The 19,158-nt window shown below is 47.0% G+C and overlaps 1 protein-coding gene across 1 annotated transcript; it reads right to left on the bottom strand.

Moving 5' to 3' along the window:
* Nucleotides 1-239: 239 nt before the first annotated feature.
* Mkrn2 (makorin ring finger protein 2) lies at nt 240-18,232 on the bottom strand. Its single transcript, XM_005066115.4, has 8 exons — nt 18,093-18,232; nt 9,243-9,371; nt 8,216-8,397; nt 6,991-7,295; nt 4,472-4,686; nt 3,360-3,470; nt 881-1,025; nt 240-735 (listed from the first exon to the last, which is right to left on the bottom strand). The coding sequence occupies exons 1-8, from the start codon at nt 18,116-18,118 to the stop codon at nt 598-600; spliced, it is 1,251 nt and encodes a 416-aa protein (XP_005066172.1). The 5' UTR covers nt 18,119-18,232; the 3' UTR covers nt 240-597.
* Between the last annotated feature and the right edge of the window lie 926 nt (nt 18,233-19,158).

Genomic DNA, 19,158 nt, shown 5'->3' with positions numbered 1-19,158 from the left:
TCCATGGAGACCTTTACAGATAGGGCTCCTATCACTATAGGATGTACCCTTTACCTGGCAACTGCATATACCTGCTGACTAAATCAAGCCTGACCATCCTCAGAGCATTAAGAGTCTATGCTATAGTGCAGCACCAAGCTGCATGAAGTCCAAGGCTTACAACACACTAGAGATGGTCACTGCAGAGGAGCCCTCTACAGGGCTGGCGACGCCTTGGATAAGAAAAACAGATCTGCTGCTTTGTAAGCAGCTCCAAGTTTACTGATGCTTAAGGAAGAAAGTCACAAAAGAAAGATGGCAGTTTGGGTTTCATTTAAAAGCAATCAGTTAAAACAGCTGGACCACATAGCTGGTTCCCCCTAACGGGCTGGAGGTACAACTAAGAGTTCATCTCTAAATGTAGATTCCATGGACTTGGTTATCTTATGCCTTTCCCTTCACCAGGGCTGTGAAAGTGGAGCATGAAGAGACCAAGGGGATTCACTGCCGTCCTCATATCCAGGTACCATGCCACCTTGGGTCAGTGACAGCGGCTTGTGCACCCTGCCTTGGAAAGTTGTGACTGCAGAGCCCTAGATGAAGGTGTCAGCATTGATTCTAGGGTTCTGATGATTCTACTCCAGAAAGATGCATGAAGAGGTCTCCAAGCTCTGTCACGTCAACATCATCTGTGTTGGTGACCTGCTGGGTTTCTCGGTTCTCGATAAAATCCCAAAGCCGCACTGAATTAAAGAACTGCAAAAACAGCCAAAAAAGCACACCTGGGTCAGTGGAGATGGCAGCAGACACCGAGTCAGCTTGCTTTGCTTTTCTTGACCCCAAAGCTCTGCTGCCAAAGCTATTAGGAGGGAAATTCCCACAACACCCCTAACCAGCTTACCCTCACAGTGCCTTCAGAACTCAGCTGCTTCCGAGGTTTCTCTGGTTCTGCCAGCCGTCCATCCGGGTAAGCATGGCGGTAAAGGCACTTACTTCCAAAGGGACAGGTCCCCTTGCCTTGCTCAAAGTATTTACATGCCTTTTTCCTGAAAAGCACACACATGATAGATTAGACTGGATGGATGGATGGATGGATGGATGAGCTGGAGGCGACTTATTGCAGTCACAGTTGTCTGCTGGATGTACTCCGTGAAGGCTGAGTGTGTGGAAGCAGGAGCAGCCCTCCCCACAATCGCAGCAGCCCTCATGTCTCTGCACCAGGGCCCAGCAAGGCTTGGGCACTCCAGGCGCCAAGGTCTGAAGCTGGTTCGCTTGCTCTGCTCAAGTCTCCAAAGCAAGTGGGTTAGTTTCCTTTCTTCTTAGTTACGGATCCTGTCAAAGTAGGTCTTAGATGCCTCAAGCATCTAAGTGCCTTCCATTTTTAGAGCTTCATTTAACTCTTCCTTGTACCTTTGGTCTTTCTCCACTGTTTGGAGATTTTTTTTTCTTTTTATAGCTTAGACAGTAAACTCTAAGGTCTCTAAGGGCGCTTCACCCTTAGGTGCTTCAGAACTGCCTCCTACATGGCGATCTACATTTGTAATCCCGAACCTCAGGAAGCAGGGGCAGAAAGGTATCCATGAGTTTGAGGCCAGCCTAGTCTACAGATAGTTCCAGCCTAGTCAGAGCTATAAAGCAAGACCCCATATCAAAAACAAACCCACCAGGCAATGCTGATATACTCCTTTAATTCCAGTACTTGGGAGGCAGAAGCAGGCACATCTTTGTGAGTTCAAGACCAGCTTGGTCTACAGAACTAGTTGCAGGACAGCCAGGGCTACACAGAAGAACACTGCCTCAAAAATAAACAAGCAAACCCAACAAAACCAAATAACAAAAAAACACCTCTGCCTTCTCTAGGCCAATTCTTACATGGCCTTCCTCTTTTTCCTCTAGCCCTACATATCCACCCACCAAAGTCAAAAGCTCCAGCTTGGCCACCAGACTGTGCTCTCGGCTCACACCCATGTAAGCTATTGACAAAACTAACCCAAACCGACTGGCCTTCTAGTTTTCACTGTCCCATTGCCAGGGTTTCAGTCACCCTTGCCACCCACCTGCCAGTCAGGTCTTCCTTAATGCCTTCTCTTCTCTACTAGTAACTCCAGCCTCTTCAAAGGAGCCTGGTGGAGTTGTGCTATCTAGCCCACAAGAGCAGGGTATTCAGGCTCCATGTGGTTTTCTTCTCGCACCCAAAGTAGACAGACCCAAGTGCTTTCTCTGCTCTGGCTTAGATCACTAATGAAATCTGCCACCGCACTGCCCTGTCACACTTTGATGAGAGATGATCTCACTCATCTCTCTGCTGGTGGCACTTGGCAGAAGCTCATGTTCTGAAGACTGTTCAAGAACATCACCAAAGGGACACAGCCAAGCAAGATCAACAGCACTAAGGTGACTTCTAACCAGCACAGCACCTTTGTAAGCCCAGCCAGCTCTGTCTTGCTGCATCTGCCCTCTTGTGGATGGATAATTGTATGACAGGAGGGAAAAAGAAGGTAAAATGGGTAACTAGATAAATATAAAAACTTCCAAAACAAATAACAGGAAAAAAAAAAACCTTAAGGAAAAAGAAGTGAATTTTGGCCAGGCATGGCATGGTGGTGTAAGTCTTTGACTGTAGTGCTTGGGTAACAAGCAGGTAGGTTCTACGAGTTCCAGGTCAGCTAGGGCTACACAGTGAGAACCTGTCTCAATAAAAATGACAAAAAGAAAAACAAAAAGTGAGTTCTAGATGGCAAATCTGATGCTGCCTTGTGGGTTTTGTAATAAAGTAAATATAACATGTATTATTCACAGTATCAGTGGCAGGATGACAAAGGTCAGATAAAAGGCAATATGAATATTCTGTGAGAAATTCCTAGAAAACTATTTCTTCTAAAAAGATGCTAGGTGTGGTTGTACATGTCTGTAATCTTAACACTAGGGTGGCTGAGGCAGAAGGTTGAGGCTAGACTAGGTGACAGAATGTATTGGGTGTCGTGGCAAGCATGTGGGGGCCAGTCCTCATCTTGCACCTCATCTGAGGCAGGGCATCTTTGCTAGAGTGTGAGTTGTATAAGGCTGGCAACTGTCAGCTTCTCTGAGTGATGCCATGGCCCCCTGCAATGGCCATGTCCTGTGAAATAGATAGCAGATCCTCAACAGGCCCTTGTTAAATGCATGGAAAATCAGAGATGCCAAAGTACCCTCAGGGTTCATCTTAGAACTCATCTGCTTCCTCAAGGCTTCGCTCAGCTCTGCAGCCCAGAGCCCAGCAAAGTGCCTGACAGGAGCACGAAACTCTCAGATCCACCCACCAGGTCCAGATGACACAGGCTCAAACCACACTCAGCCAGGCAGGCACCAGGATCCCCTATGAAATCAATCAAGGCACTTACCCCATTCCCTGTTTGAAAGCTTCAATCAATTCATTCTTTTTATTCTGATCTTCTACCCAGTACACACTTGGAATTACAAACTCTGATATCACACGGCACTCTGGACAAGACCTGAAGAACAAACAAACAAACAAACAAGGTTTATAAGGGAGAAAATATATCATGAATCCTTTGCACATTCCACTCTGAAACCCCTTGCTCAAATGCATAGCCAGAGACACAGTCACATTCTCTAAGAGCAGCTTGTGCTGCCGAAAAGGTTCAACTCAGTAAGAGACAGATCTGAGCATTCATCCAGGACAGCCAGTAAGCAGACAAAGCGATGCTCATTATCTTCAGTGACTACAGAAGGCAAGATGATATAAGATACACTTTCCTATGACAGCTGAGATTAGATTAGAAATAAAGGCAAGCACTGGAGAGGATGTGAAGGAACTGGAATCCTTATCTGCAGATAAGAGTAGGACACAGCTTCAGTTGGAAGCCAAACTACTGTGACACTCCTGGGGTCTAGACTTGTGTGAGTGCCCACTAGCTGGAGAGCAGGTTACAAGCTGTTCTCAGTCAGAGCACTCTTCACCCATATAGCATGCTCAGAGATGGCCCTGGGAACATTTGCTAAGACAGGCTATACACAATGACGGGCAGAGTAAGGTATTTGTAGAGAAAGAACCTAGGATGGAGGCTACCTGACAGAAGGGCAGGTGGCAGTACAGGCTTGGGGGATGATGAAGTTTCTGAAACTAGACTGCATGTCAGCTGAGCAACTAACTCTGCAAAGTACTGAACACTGCAGAACTCTACTGTCTCTCTCGGTGAAGCTGCTGCACACAGGCAAGTTCTCCAACATGCACCAGGCAGTAGAAGTGCACAGGAGGGAGCCATATTCCGAAGGAGTACCAATCCCTTATTAAGGTTAAAAAACATGAATATGTTATAAGGCAGACACAACAGACTGTCCAGAGTTCTCGAGGTCTTCAGGACAGAACCTAGCCAGCAACAACTGGCAGTTCAGCTCAGAAAGGATGACTTGTGCAAGCTCACACAACTCGGGGGTCTCAGCTTTGGAGGGCAGCAGCCTCCAAGCCTACGAGAAGCCCAGCTGCACTTACTTTATGATCGGGTTTTCAAACTGCTTGGCACATCTCCACTGGCGGATGCAGGACAGGCAGTAGGTGTGGCTGCAGCTGGAGAGAATGCCAAACCTCCTCTCAGATGCAGATGCCTTCTCCAAGATCACCTCCATACAGATGCTGCACACTTTGTCCTGGCTTGCTTGGAAGGCAAAAGCCTTTTCCATCTCATGTTCAAATGTTGACATACACATCTGAGGATGACAGGAGGGAAGCCTTAGTTGTCTTTGGCCAAGACCCCAGGAGTTGCTCAGTCACAGTCACAATAGCTGTTAAGAACAGTACCTACAATCCCTGAATTCAGGACACAAGATCTAACCAAAAAGTAGACCTCAAACCACCTTGTCCTTGTCCTGGGTCCCCTAGTAGGCTATGGTCACTATCAGCTTAACAGCCATGGAGTTCTAGAATACTGTGGCATTTATGAGCACTGGGCCACAGGTCTCTGGTTCTTCTCGATGTCATGCCTATTCCACACCACATCAATACAGGAAACGCCAATAACTATGACGAACTGAGTGAATCCAAGTGAACGAAGGCAGATGAGAAGACCCAGGCCCCTGCTCTGGGCTGTACACAGTGCTCTACGCACATGAATAAAGAGGAGACCCAACTGAGTTCCACAGCTTGCTACCCCACTGCCCCATGGTGGCTGGATTTCCAGGAATGCTGTCTGCTAGCATGTGCATTAGGAGTCCTCTGGGACACAGGTCTTCTCCGGGTCAAGAGAGGCCATGACCATTTTATCCCATGTAATTACCAAGTCCTTAGAGGAGGTAACCCTGAGCTTCTTCCCTTCTATAACCCATCTTCATAACCCTGAAATGAGGGCAGCCTAATGTGAGGCACAGCCTACACACAGGGACATTCATGACCTTTCAACACTTGGCTCCCAAGAGTCCATGATAAAAAGGAAAGGACTAGATAGCAGTTAAGAGCTCTTGTTGCTCTTCCAAAGGGCTTGCATTTGGGTCCTAGTACTCTCATCAGGCAGCTTACAACTGCTTCTAACTCCAGCTCGAGGAGTCTACACCTCTCTCTCTACAGAAACTCACGTGTGCGCTCACACACACACAAACACACATATACATGCACATAAAATTGAAAGAAAAGTCCATAATAAAGGTTTTTCAAAGTTTCCAAAATATTGGCTGCCTGGATGCCAACAGGAGATGTGTGACCCTAGGGAGGGGAGATGTGACAGTCTGAGTGCACATGTGGTTAGAAGGCAGCACAGGCACGTGTGCTCCTGAGCTGGGTGGGCTGTTTTCTTTACTTTGCATTTCTTTTACTCATTAGCTTTCTCAAAGAATCTACTTAATGTTCTGTGAAATGAACGCATTTTTATTTTTTATTTTTTGAGACAGGGTTTCTCTCTGTGGCTTTGGAGGCTGTCCTGGAACTAACTCTTGTAGACCAGGCTGGTCTCGAACTCACAGAGAACTGCCTGCCTCTGCCTCTCGAGTGCTGGGATTAGAGGCGTGCGCCCCCAACGCCAGGCTGAAGCTTCTTTTTTTTAAAATGATTTATTTTGGTATTTTTTTTTAATTTTATTTTTAAAGATTTACTTATTATGTATACTGTTATGCATGCATTATGTCTCATAATGGATGGTTGTGAGCTACCATATGGCTACTGGAACTGAACTCAGGACCTCTGGAAAAGCAGCCACTACTCTTAACTGCTATGCAATCTCTCCAGGCCCCAATTTATTTATTTTTATTTTATTTGCATTGGCGTTTTGCCTGCATGTATGTCTGTGTGAGGGTACTAGATCCCCTGGAACTGGAGTTACAGACAGTTGTGAGCTGCTATGTAGGGGCTGGGAATTGAACCGGGTCCTCTTGAAGAGCAACCACTGAGCCACTGAGCAGTACTTTGCAGTTCTTAAAGCTTGATTTATTTTATCACTATTATTGGTGTGGTGTGTGTGTATGTGTGTGTGTGTATGTGTGGGGTGTGTGTGTGTGTGTGTGTGTGTGTGTGTGTGTGTGTGTGTGTGTGTGTACGTACATGCATGAGGTTCTTGTGGAAGTGAGAAGAGGATGTCTCTCTGGAGCTGGAGTTACATGAGGTTGCATAGAGCTACCCAAAGTGGGTCCTAGGAAGTGAACACTGGTCCTCTTGCAAGAGCAGCAAGTAGTCTTAATTGGTAAGTCATCTTTCCAGGCCTGAGTTTTGCATTTCTAATATTTCTTATTCTTCTTTGTTCTAAATAATCAAAACTGATAAAATGGGAGGGGAGGTTGGTGGGATGCATGGGAGGATGGGAGGGAGAGGGAACTGGAATTAATATATAAAATATTCTAATTTAAATAAAAAAAATACCAAACAGGGGTCAAGAAAAGCAAACAAAATGGCACAGAAATAGAACTTGAAAGTAGAGTAAAAGTAAACCAGGTATACAACATAGGCACTCCCGACAGAATGAGACTCCAGACTCTGTCCCTGGTACATTCAGGTCTCTTAAAATGAGTGCACGCCAAGGTTTAAGTTACCTTCTCATGAGCTTTCCTTTGCTCTGGGTCAAAGGGGTGCAGAACTTGAAGCCTGCAGATCTCACACATGTCCCCATGCAGGTAGACACAGGAATCTCCAAACCGGCACTCCCCAGCAGCAGCGTAGGGGCATAATTGCTGCTCGTTGCTATAGGAGCTGCTGGCCTCCAAGTCATCCAGGCCACTCCTGATGGCATCTAGGTAGGAATGGGGCTTCATCTCTGGGCTGGTCTGAGGGTCACTGCAGCCACCTGGGTTATTCACTGTGCTCGGTAGAGTCTTGTCTTCAGCCTGGCCAGTGAGATCTCAACACAAAATGCAAACATATGCAACAGATATGAGAACAAGCTCATCTTTCACATCAGCTACTAGCCCAAATTAGGAAGAGCTAGAGAAAAGCAGGTCAGAGAACAACAGTGCAGAGGCTGGGAGATGGCCCAGGAAGTCAAATGCAGATGCCAGAACAACAGAAGAGAATGGGGTCTTCTTATACAAAACACAAAGATGTCAACATACAGACCATTTAATGCTAAAACCACCCCAAGACATGAAATCCCAAGGGGAACGACCCCAAGTTATAGGAAATCCTCCTGAGGTCCAGCAGCACAAAAGCCTTTCCCACTTGGTAACTTCTTTCTCACAAACCTGGGTCTCAGCCCAGACCCCTTCCTTGTCCTTTGTCTGAAGATACTCTTCAAATCCCCAAAGCAGTCACTACTAGGATATGGCACCAAACCAGGAGAAAGTGACCTGCCCTCCATTAAACATCCAGCTTTGCCAGGTGGTGGCACATGCCTTTAATCCCAGCACTTGGGTGGCAGAGGCTGTCGGATCTCTGTGAGTCAACTTGGTCTACAAAGTGAGTTCCAGTACAGCCAGGACTGTTACACAGAGAAACCGTCTCAAAAAACAAAAACAAAAACAAAAACAAAACACACACACAACACACACACAAAAGCAAAAGACCTAACAAAAACCCTACCCAGCTTCAGAATGAGTAGCCTGGGGCTTCTCATCTGTAGGTGACCTTATAAGAGGCAACTTCAGGGCAACAAAAGACCACTCTGATGCTTTGCTGGGCTCAGACCAGCTGTGAAGATGCGCCCCTGGACCTCTGCAGCCTGTTTCAGACAACTCTGGGCTCCTGGGTGTCAGGATTCCCTGAGCAGCAGCACTAAGCCGGCATGCTGCTTCCCCAGCAGCAGTGGAGGTTGCAGTCACTCACTTCGGTCTCTGAGCACCAGCGTCTTCTTCTCTCGCTTCCCCGGTTCATGCAAATGTGTCCTCATAACAGATGTGGCAATGTCTGGAGAAGGGTGAGGACTGGGCAAGCCTGAGGATGGCAAAGAGTGGGGTGCAGGGCCAACCGCTCCACCTGCTGCAGCTGGGGGCTTTGTATGATCATATCTGAACAAAACACAACAATGTATGATGGCCATGCAGGCCCTAACACCTGCACACACACCCACATACTACCTGCCCTCCCAGCGACGAACTACTGGACTCACTAAGGTAGGCAAGGGCTTGTCTCTATACTCCCAACTAGAAAAGGCTATTGGGGTCATGTAACCTATACCACCACTACCTTTACCCACCCCTAAGTGTCCTAGTAGGACTGACAGGAATCCACCTACTTAAGAGAGTCCCGGGTAGGAATCTCCAGAATACAACGATCGGGGTGGGTAATGGCTGGGAAAAGCAGGTGGCTATCTCAAACTCTAGAGCTCTGTCAGACAGCAGGACTAGATGGGCTCTGCTCACACTGTTGTCCAGTCTGGAGCAACAGGCTGTGTGTGCATGAATGCCATTAGCCTCCCGTCAGAAGTCACTCAAGCATGAACTGGAAATGGCTTAAATGGCATACCACACCTATACACACACACACACACACACACACACACACACACACACACACACACACACACACACACACACACACACACACACACACACACGGGGATAGGCTGGTGGCAGGGAAAGTCTGATGTGCTATATGGGGTTTAAAAGCAAGACACAAATCATTAATATTCTAAGTACAACTCTAAGTTGAAAATCTCCCTCATTAAGACCCATGCACAGGCAGGTATACGGCATACACTTGTATCCCCACCACTGGGGATGGGGGCAAAGCCAGCCTTGGCTACATAACAAGTCTGAAGTCAGCCTGGGTGGCATAAGCTGTCAACAAAACTAAACCCAACCCCCATCCTTCACACACAGCTTCACAGTAGCCCCAGTCATGGCAGCCTTGCCTGCAGCGTGTGCCATAGGCACAGTAGCCCTTCTGGTAGTACTTGCAGATGGTGGACGGCTTGCTGTTTGCCAGATCATGTGAGAACAGGCACTGGCTGCCTTCACGACACACGCCATGCATAAAATACCTGAGGAGACAAGCACAGAACAGCCGAGTCACACGGGGAAGGTGGCACTCTCAGCACTATGCATACAGCCCCGCCCATGCAACCTCTTCTTTCTTGATTTAAACATGCATCACAATGACCCAAGACTAGCTTTTAGGAAGAAAAAGATCTCAAAAGTTTCTATGTTGGGGCTGGAGAAATGGTTCAGTGGTTATGAGCACTTGTGGAGGACCCAGCTTTTTTTTTTTTTTTTTTTTTTTTTTGAGGTTTTTCGAGACAGGGTTTCTCTGTATTGTTTTTGGAGGCTGTCCTGGAACTCTCTCTGTAGACCAGGCTGGCCTAGAACTCACAGAGATCCACCTGCCTCTGTCTCCCAAGTGCTGGGATTAAAGGCGTGCGCCACCATCGCCCGGCTAGAGGACCCAGCTTTTGTGGAGGACCCAGCCTCTGTTCCTAGCATCCATACTTCAGCTAACAAACAACTGAAACTCCAGTCTTAGGGGGGTCTGATGCCCTCCCTCCTCTGGCCTCTTTGATCACTGCATGCATGCGGTGTATAGACATACATGCAAGTAAAGCACTCATACACATAAAATACTTCAAAACTCTTCTATATGGATAAGCTCTTGATTTGTGTTAAATATGTAAGATATGAGCTATTGGGGAAACATGTCCACTCTCCCCAGTCTCATGGAGCTGTTGAAAGAGACAACTAAATGGCAGGAGAAAAGACCTGGGTTCAAGCCAAGTCACAAGTCCTTTTCCTTACCCTTGCACCTGTAAGTGTAGAGATGACACCACCTACTGTTTCATGAGGCTATTGCAATGAGCCCCAAAGAAGACAGTGTGGCATCAAAAGGCATAAGGGATGCTGGGCATGGTGGCATAGGCTTGAAATCCTAGCCTGTGGGCAGGGTGCTTGCCTAGCATGTGCTAAGCCATGGGCTTCATTCCCAGCACAAAATAAACCAAATGCAATGGTATATGCCTATAGGCCCAGCACTCAGAGGAGAGCCAGGAGGATCAGAAAATCAAGGTCATTCTTCGTTATATAACAAATCTGAGCCAGGTGGTGGTGCACGCCTTTAACCTCAGCACTTGGGAGACAGAGGCTGGCAGATCTCTGTGGGTTCCAGGTTCAGCCTGGTCTACAGAGTGAGTTCCAGGATAGGCTCCAAAGCTACAGAGAAACCCTGTCTCAAAAAAACAAAAGCAAACATACAACAAAGACATCCCAAAACAAACAAAACAAAGAATTAATAATAAAAATTCACAAACAAAACCAAAAGTAGTATGTACATATAATGGAATATTATTCAGTCTTAAAAAGGAAAACATTTCCAACTCAAAACTACATGAATGAGCCTTAAGGACATTGTGCCAAGCAAAAGAAGCCATCACCACAAATACATGTGGGGTACTTTCAACAGTTAAATTCACCAAGGCAGAAAGCAGAGGGACTGTTGGCAGTTAAGGGAGAGATGAGAGTTCAGCACAGTATTCTCTCTCACAGTAAGAGCTCTGGAGATTGATTATACAACTGTGAATGTACCAAGACCACAGAACTGTGTGCGACTTAGGCACCCTGGCAAAGCCCAAGCTATTAGAGTCACTTTCTCACAATGTTTTTAAGGTTTCTACTCCTATGCTGAACACCATGACCAAAAGCAGTAAGAGGGAGAAAGTTTATTCCCGCTTCCAATCCATCACTGAAGGACATCAGGAAAGGAACTCAGGCATGAGTGCTGCTGCCTGGCTTGCTCAGCTTGCTTTCTTTTACTGCCCCTCCCACATCAGTTACTAACCAAGAAGCAGCAGCAACAGGCTTTGCCTACAGACCAATCTGACGAAGGCATTCTCAAGACCCCTCTTCCTACGTAACTGTGTTAAGTTGACAAACACCAAAGCAAACAAATCAACCAATCAGGACGCACAGTGTTCTTTAAAAATTGCTATATACAAGATCTCATGTTGTTTAAAAATATTATAAACATAAACTAGTATGCTAAGACTGGTGACCCACGCAAGTTCCGAACGATCTAGGATAAGGGGGACTCCCAGAAGGGTTAAAAAGGAGGGTGGGGGGTGGGCGGGGATAAGCTCAATATATAAGGGGCAAAAACTTTAAAAGCTGGTGATGCCTACAGCAGGCTGGTAGAATCTAGGCCATCATGTGGCATTTTCCTTACTTCAGCACCTGCACTTCCCAACGTTTCTGCTGTGAACACATTATGTAACTGCCTTTGTAGTAACAAAACGCTGATGTTGCTTGTAAACGCCTGGATGCAGTGTAAATTGCTCAGTTCGGTTTTATTCAGACTCCCCAGAGTGCAGCTTATTAAGGTCTATAAAGGACAGGTCTATAAAGGTCCCATGGACATAACCTTCCAAGTTCAGGCTGAGTGAGTGTGGGGAAGCAGAGACAGGAGACACAGGCCACTAGCTGAGGGAGGGCAGTCTTCCCAAGCTCATGTCAGCACTAGATCACACTTCGTGGAAGAAATGGACCAAAAGAAAAGAAAGGGCATGGTGATGAGGTGTGCAGGCCTGCTGGGAGCCTAGACTGGGGACCATGGACCATTTCTCACCAGGTCACCTGGTGTCAGCTGTAACCCTGCTGTGCTCAAAATGAGGTAGGTGCCCAGGAAGCTGAAAGACATGCTGCTCAGGCCAGGCTTTCTGGAGACTCCAGAACATCCCCCACTGAGGCCAGCAGCCTTCAGATGTGCACACTGCATTGAGGAGGGGCCTGAAGAAGGTAAAACATCCCTTTACAAAAGGCTCAGAAATGCGTTTCTATAACAGATTTATTGGAAAAGAATATTTTAAAATTTACTTAAGAACACATAAGCCAGGCACTTGAGATGCTGAAGAGGTGGACTGCCACAGCTAAATGCCAGACCAGCTACATACAGCACCTTGTAGAGAAAAGGAAAACACACACACACACACAATGTCCCTCACCAGCCAAAGTGGACCAGCAGATTTGGTCCTGAGCTACAGCCACCTGCATTGCTACTGGTCTGCCTGGTTTATCTTGCACCCTCCCTTTTGGTAAAGAACCCTATGGAAGTAGACTTTTGGGTAGCGCCTCCTTACATCCCACTGAACCAGAGGACAGTGCCCAATTAGCGATGGGGCTGGCAGGCTGCTGAAAATCTTGCTTATGGAGAAAGCTGGAGAGTTGGCCAGGCCCTCTTACCCCCACCCCCATCTGATGAAAGGGATAGCAATCTCACGATCAGAAATTGAAAGCTGTCACGGCTCTGAGCTTTTCTAGGAAGCTACCCAGATTTCCCAGGAAACACTTCCCAAGTTAGGCACTGTTCGGTAACTTGCTAGACGGCTGACTGGAAAAGAAAAGGAAGGGAAAGAAGGGAGGGTTGAAGACCTCATGGGGAGCCCATGACATTCAGAGGCCCTGGGCTCCATTCTTAGCAGGCAGGGGCGGGGCAGAGAGCAAGTAAAGGCCATGGAAAGGAGTCAGTCACTACAGCAGCTCGGAGACTGGTAACCTCTGAGCTGGCCTAGGAACAGCCTTTGGCTTCTAGAAGCTGCTGGTATAGTCAGAGTTCCTACACTGACAGAGTTTCTCACTGTGCCTCAACTGTTCCATGCTGTGGTTCATACAAAGTGCACTTCCTCTTGGGCCTGGAACGTCAAGTCACAGGCAGAAGCTGCACTGGCCCCCCACTGCACCCTACCTGGTACCTCTGGGTAGGAAAAGTGCTTCTACAGGGGTAGAAGCAGCCCTCTGGACTCCTGCTCTCCCTGCCTGGCTGTGTATCCTTGCTAAGCCAGTGTAACAGCCTCAGTCTAGAGTCTAGCTATATGCTAAACACCATGACTCTATCCAGTCTCCAGGTGTGAGGATGGTTAATCCTGGGACTCCCCCAGATAAGAAGATATGTATATCCTCAGCTGACCCTGAACTCCTAGACTTAAGTGATTCTACGACTTCTCTGCCTCAGACTCAAGTGGCTGAAAGTATGGGCACACCACCACCACAGGCTTGGTGAATCTTTAATGCCATCAAGACTGCAGTGAAGCAGAGTAGGAGGACACACCTGTAATCCCAGCACTCAGGCTGAGCTGGGGACTGCAAGCTGAAAAGTAACTTGGGCCATAGACAGGAGACTCAGTCTCAAGAAAACAAAACAAAATGACTTAATATATTGTAACCATCCATAAATTGGAACTCTGAGGGCACAGAAACAACCTGGTGCCAACAGTCAACCTGCGAAGATTAGGGCTGGTAAACGCCAACACATGGTGGCAGGCAAGCTCACAGTGGCTACAAAACCAGAAGGCCAGGTGTGGTGAAGCACGCCTTTAGCCCAGCACTTGGGAAGGAGAGGCAGGCGGATCTCTTGAGTTTGAGGCCAGCCTGGTCTATGTGGTGAGTTCCACAGGACAGTCAGTCTGTCTCAAAACAACTACAAGCTCGGGGAGCTAAGATAATGGATACTTGATAGTCTTCTGGAAAAAAAAAGACTGCTTCCAGGAAAGCTAGTGAGTGGAGTCTCGTGTCAGAAGTGAAGCCAGCACAGCCTTCTTCATGTGCTGTCACCAGTGACACACACAACCTGAGCACATGCTGCCTCTCCTCTGGGTCGTGCTCATCTGAGCTTAACCAGGGCATCTCAGCGTTGAAACTGCTGACCCGCCCCCAAAAGAGAGGCTAGGTATGGATTGGAGGGGACGACGAAGGGGCTTAAACCTCACAATAGGGAGGTTCCTTCTGAGTGTGGCTCACTACAGACCCCAACCTGCCCCAAATCATCCATGGAGCTGAGGCCAACCTCAATCAAGAGAATCAGTCTGGTTTCCTGCAGGGCTTCAGTTGTCTCTTCAAAACTGCTTCTCCAACTCTTTCCATACACAAGTAATTTACAGTCTGAGATTCAGAATCGCCTCTAGCACACCATGGGAGCAGCTCTTAGTGTGTGGACGCATGGCCATGAGATGCATGTGAGGTGATGGCTGGAGGCCAACTCAGGTGTCCTCTTTTCATTTACTTGTTTATAGTGTGTACATGCGCGCTTGCACTTCAGCAGGGACGACGGTAACCTGAATCACTCTCAGCCCTCCAGTGCCTCTGAAACAGGCATCTCTCACTGGTCTGGAGCTCACCAGGTAGGCCAGTGAATACTCAGATTGTCTTGGTTATAACTGGGTGTCTGACTCCACAGCACTGGGATAGCAAACATCCCAGCATACCCAGCATTTTCACATGAGCTTTCAGGATAGAACTCATGTACAAGCTTGCAAGACAGTGAGCTGACCCTCAGCTCCTTGTGCTATTTGATACTATAGAATGAGGGGTATTCAGGGTTAGGTTTTAAAGTCATCAAGGCTGGGAACACTGCTTCTCATATGTGGTACACAACAGCCAAGCTGTGCATAGGGTCATTTCAGACATTTGTGGAAGTCCTGTGCTAATGCCAAGCCAACACTCAGCTAGTAATTTATGAAACAAGTCACATGGCAATTTTTGAAATAAAATCTACTTAACACAATCCAAAGATACACTAACTTGGTGTTTGTATGCTTGCTGAGGTATGGGTAGGGAAATATGAAAAGTCTTTGTTTTCCATAATTAAGTCACTGTATCTCTGCAAGACGCACGCCCTGCAACTCATAACACTGACTGGAGCAGTGGGTGGCATGAAGGCCAGCCTGGTCTACAGAGTGGGTTCCAGGCCAGCCTGGTCTACAGAGTGGGTTCCAGGCCAGCCTGGTCTACAGAGCGAGTTCCAGGACAGCCTCCAAAGCCACAGAGAAACCCTGTCTCGAACTCCCCCAAAAAAGAAATTTGGCCCCAGTCCCACAAACAAATCATCCCTTGAGTTAAATGTTTTAGTGAATAAAGTGAGAAAATATCCCAGTCTCAGCACAAATGCAAACTTGGTACTACCAGTGATTCTTAATGTTTCCCACTTAAATAATGTTTTATATCTAGCAGGGTCCAACTCCTTCACACCCCTTTAAAAAACAAAACAAATCTGGGTGGTGATGGTGCATGCTTTTAACCCAGGCAGAGGCAGGTGGATCTGAGTTTGAGACCAGCCTGATCTACAGATCCAGTTCCACCAGTTCCAGGATAGAGAAACCCTGTCTAGGGGGAAAACACACACACACACACACACACACACACACACACACACACACACACACACACAAAAGAACAAAAGCTCTGAAACATCCTCCAGGGGGACACAAGCTATGAGACTCAATGTTAGTGATAGACTTGTACCACTGTGAAGCTAAGCTTAGGAAAAACCTGACAGGCCTGAGGTTGTTTCACTTCAGGAGATGACAAGTTCATAGATCAGGACTGTGATGGTTGCCACTGACTGCAGTCACTGAGGAGATAAGTCTCTGGCATGTCTGTGAGATTAAGTCAGCTGAGGTGGGAAGAGTCAACATGAATATGGTATATCATTCCTTAGATTGGAGTCAAGACTGAATAAAAAGGAAAAAGTGAGCTGAGCACCAACAATCATTGCTCTCTGGGTGTGATATGATCCACTATCTCAAGCTCGTATCACATGACTCCCCCTTCATCATGGACTACTAGTCAGAATGAGCCCTTCCCTTATTAAGCTGCCTTTGTCAGGTATAGTAAAACCACACAGCATCACATACTGTATGACTTGACAAAGCTGCAGAAAGAAGCCCAAACACCAGTTAGCCCTGCAACAGAAACTATCCTTTCCCAGCACTCCAACATTTTTTTCCAGACAGGGTTTCTCTGTGTAACAATCCTAGCTGTCCAGGAACTCATTCAGTAGACCAGGTTGGCCTCCACCTCACTGAGATCCGCCTGCCTCTGCCTCCCAAATTCTGGGATTAAAGGCGTGCACCATCACTGCCAGCCCTAACATCCCAATTCTTAAGAGCAGCATCCCATAGGACTCTCTTAGAATCAAAATAACTTAAGCATTACGTAAAGATTCTGTAGACACACATCTCAGAAAAGTCTGTAAGTGGTAAAATTAAACCATAAGGCAGCAGTGTGGCGGCACATACCTTTAATCCTATTGAGGGAGGCAGAGTAGGTAAACCTGAGTCCAAGGTCAACCTGATCCACACATTGATCTCCAGAACAGTAAGGCTACTTAGAGCCTGTCTCAAACAAACAAACAAACAAACAAACAAACAAACCATAAGCTGAGTTTTAGAAGTTATTTTCTAAGTAGCCTGAATCTAGTTTACAGGACACCATGATAGGAGCATTTCCTCCTGCAAAGGGAAGGGAGTAAATAAACACACATTCTGGTACCAATGATCCACAAGTACCATTACAGACTGTCTTAGAGTTTCTGTTACTGTGACAAATTACCATGACCCAAAGACACTTGGGAGGAGACTTATACTTCTGGGTAACAGTTCATCACTAAAAGAAATCAACCAGCGGGGCCATGAAAGAGTGCTGCTGATTGGCTTGTTTAGCCTTTCTTACAATACCCAGGACCACTAATCCAGGGGTGGCACTACAGGGAGCTGGGTTGTCCCACATCAATCAAGAAAATGAACCACAGGCTAGTACGGTAGAAACATTTTCTCAATTGAGGTTCCCTCTTCCCAAATGACTCTGGCTTGTGTCAAGTAAACATAAAGCACAGACACTAACTGCAATTTTCCTGGTAACTACTTAACATAAGCCGGGCTCTGGGTACTTGGCTCAACCCTTATATCAAATTTGAAACGAACTCTTCACAAAGGCATCATGGCCAGGCGGTGGTAGCACACGCCTTTAATCCCAGCACTTGGGAGGCAAAGTTCCAGGACAGCCTCCAAAGCCACAGTGAAGCCCTGTCTTGAAAAACTAAACAAACAAACAACCAACCACAAAGGCGTCAGGTACCATGCAACAAGGTGTTAGATGAAATGCTTATCACATAATCAAAAGACATCTCGGTTTCTTAATTTACAGAAACCAACTGAAACTTGTATAAGCTGAGGCTCCTCTACTCAAAATGCTTGGGCTGCGGAGTTTCTTAATTTTTCTTTTTTTTTTTTTTTGTATTTTAGAGTATTTTCATGTACAAGTTTTGGGGATGGCACGAACGAAAGTGTAAACATAGAATTCATCATTTCATATATGCTTATAAACACATCCTGAAAAAAATTATAGAATATTTCCTAACTTTGTATTTTAATATAACAAAATTTCATGCTGTGGAATTTTCCACATGTAGCATCATGCCGGCACTCAAAAAGTTTGGGATTTTGGAGCATTTCGAAATTTGGATTTTTTACATTCGGGATGCTCACACGCTGCATTTCCCAAACATGCAAATCCACAGGACTAAACCCCCCAAAAAGCCACAAGCTCGTCACCGAGTTGCGACGTTGCTATTCAACCCAACTATTTTTACTTCAAAAGTAGCTTTCTAGTTCTCCATTTCGTCTAACAAGCCATCCATTGCAGCCGTCTTTCTGCTCCTAAAGGGGTCTCGCTCTAGCCTCTTTCGGTGGTCTCAGTTTCCTGCACCGCCAAAAGGAGCTATCCGCTCAGGATGAGGACTGCGAGCAGCCCGCGTCCCCCGCTATCACCCCTCGCTCACTCTCTGCAAGCCGCCGCTGCAGCTGCTCCTGCCGCTCCATCCTCTCCGCGGCCTTCGAGTTCCTGCCTGTTATCGCCGCTGTACACAGCCCGCCGTGGCTCGGCTCGGCCCCTGGCCTCCCTCCCACGCCCCCGGCAGCGCCCAAGGCCCCGCGGCGCCGCGCACTTACCTACAGGTGACCTGCTTGGTGCTCATGGCGGCGGGGCGGAGGGCTGGAGTCGCGCTGAAGTCTTAGAGCTGCCAGCGCCACGGCCCAGCCCGGCCCCGCCCCGCGCATGCAGTCGCGTCACTCCTGAGCGCGCCACCCCCGCGCGCGCGTCACCTGGAGGGTGCCGGTCGGAAACTTAACCATCGTCATAATTGGTTCCGCCGGGGCGTGGAGCCGGAAGGTCCTTACTCCCTAGAGCTCCGGGTCTCACGTTTCCAAGACTACCGGGCGGAGCGTGTCTGTCATCCTAGACTTGTCAATCGTCTGCAGGGCTGTTACTTCTTAGAGCTTGACCCCCATCTCCCAAGACAGTCTTTTTCAAAAGCAATTTTATTATTTATTTTTATTTTATGATACGGGTATTTTTGCCTGCATTGATGGTTGTGCACCGTGTGCATGCAGTGCCTGCCCAGACGAGAGGAGGGAGTGAGATCTTCTGGACCTGGAGTTACAGACAGTTGTGAGCTGCCATGTGGGTACCAGGAATTGAACTCGGTCCCCTGCAAAAGGAGCCAGTGCTCTTAACTACTGGAGCATCCTCTAATAAGAATGTTTTTATTTCTTTGATAATTTCATATATGTGTACAATGTATCTTGATCATATTCAACCCAAATAGCCCCTCTCCCCCTCTGGTCTTTTTATGTAAATACACACGCATACATAACTCAAGGCAGGAACCTGGAGACAGAAACTGAAGCAGTATGTTTTGTGTGTGTGTGTGTATAATTTTGATCCTTGCAAACTATAGTTATATTTTCAGCTTTGAAAACCTATATCCCAGTTTTCTGTGTTGAATTGGCATTGCATAGAAATTAACAGTATATTGGTCTGGAAACATTGTACTTATTTTTTCCATTTGTATAGAGGTAATGTACTGTACTAAGCATGTAAGGTCTGCTGAGTGCTCACTTCTAAGTAGGACATCTATGTCAACACCCAACCCTGCAAACAAGACTCAGGAAATATGGAAGAAAGGGTAGCAAGAATGTAAAAGCTGGAGGATGGGAGAAGCGCTAGGAAATCTTT

Source organism: Mesocricetus auratus, unplaced genomic scaffold (assembly GCF_017639785.1).
Source record: "Mesocricetus auratus isolate SY011 unplaced genomic scaffold, BCM_Maur_2.0 Super-Scaffold_100676, whole genome shotgun sequence".
NCBI classification, from domain to species: Eukaryota; Metazoa; Chordata; class Mammalia; order Rodentia; family Cricetidae; genus Mesocricetus; species Mesocricetus auratus.
The sequence above is the reverse complement of the archived record's forward strand: the minus strand, read 5'-3'. Positions and strand labels throughout refer to the sequence as shown.

Bases quoted from the DNA above. Each gene is read 5' to 3' on its own strand.
- Mkrn2 (XM_005066115.4), bottom strand. From the start codon at position 18,118: ATGAGCACCAAGCAGGTCACCTGTAG. The intron at 3,471-4,471 runs GTAAGTGCAGCT...TTTGTTCTTCAG, and splicing joins TTTGAAAACCCGATCATAAA to GTCTTGTCCAGAGTGCCGTG. The intron at 736-880 runs GTAAGCTGGTTA...CTGTTTTTGCAG, and splicing joins GTTCTGAAGGCACTGTGAGG to TTCTTTAATTCAGTGCGGCT.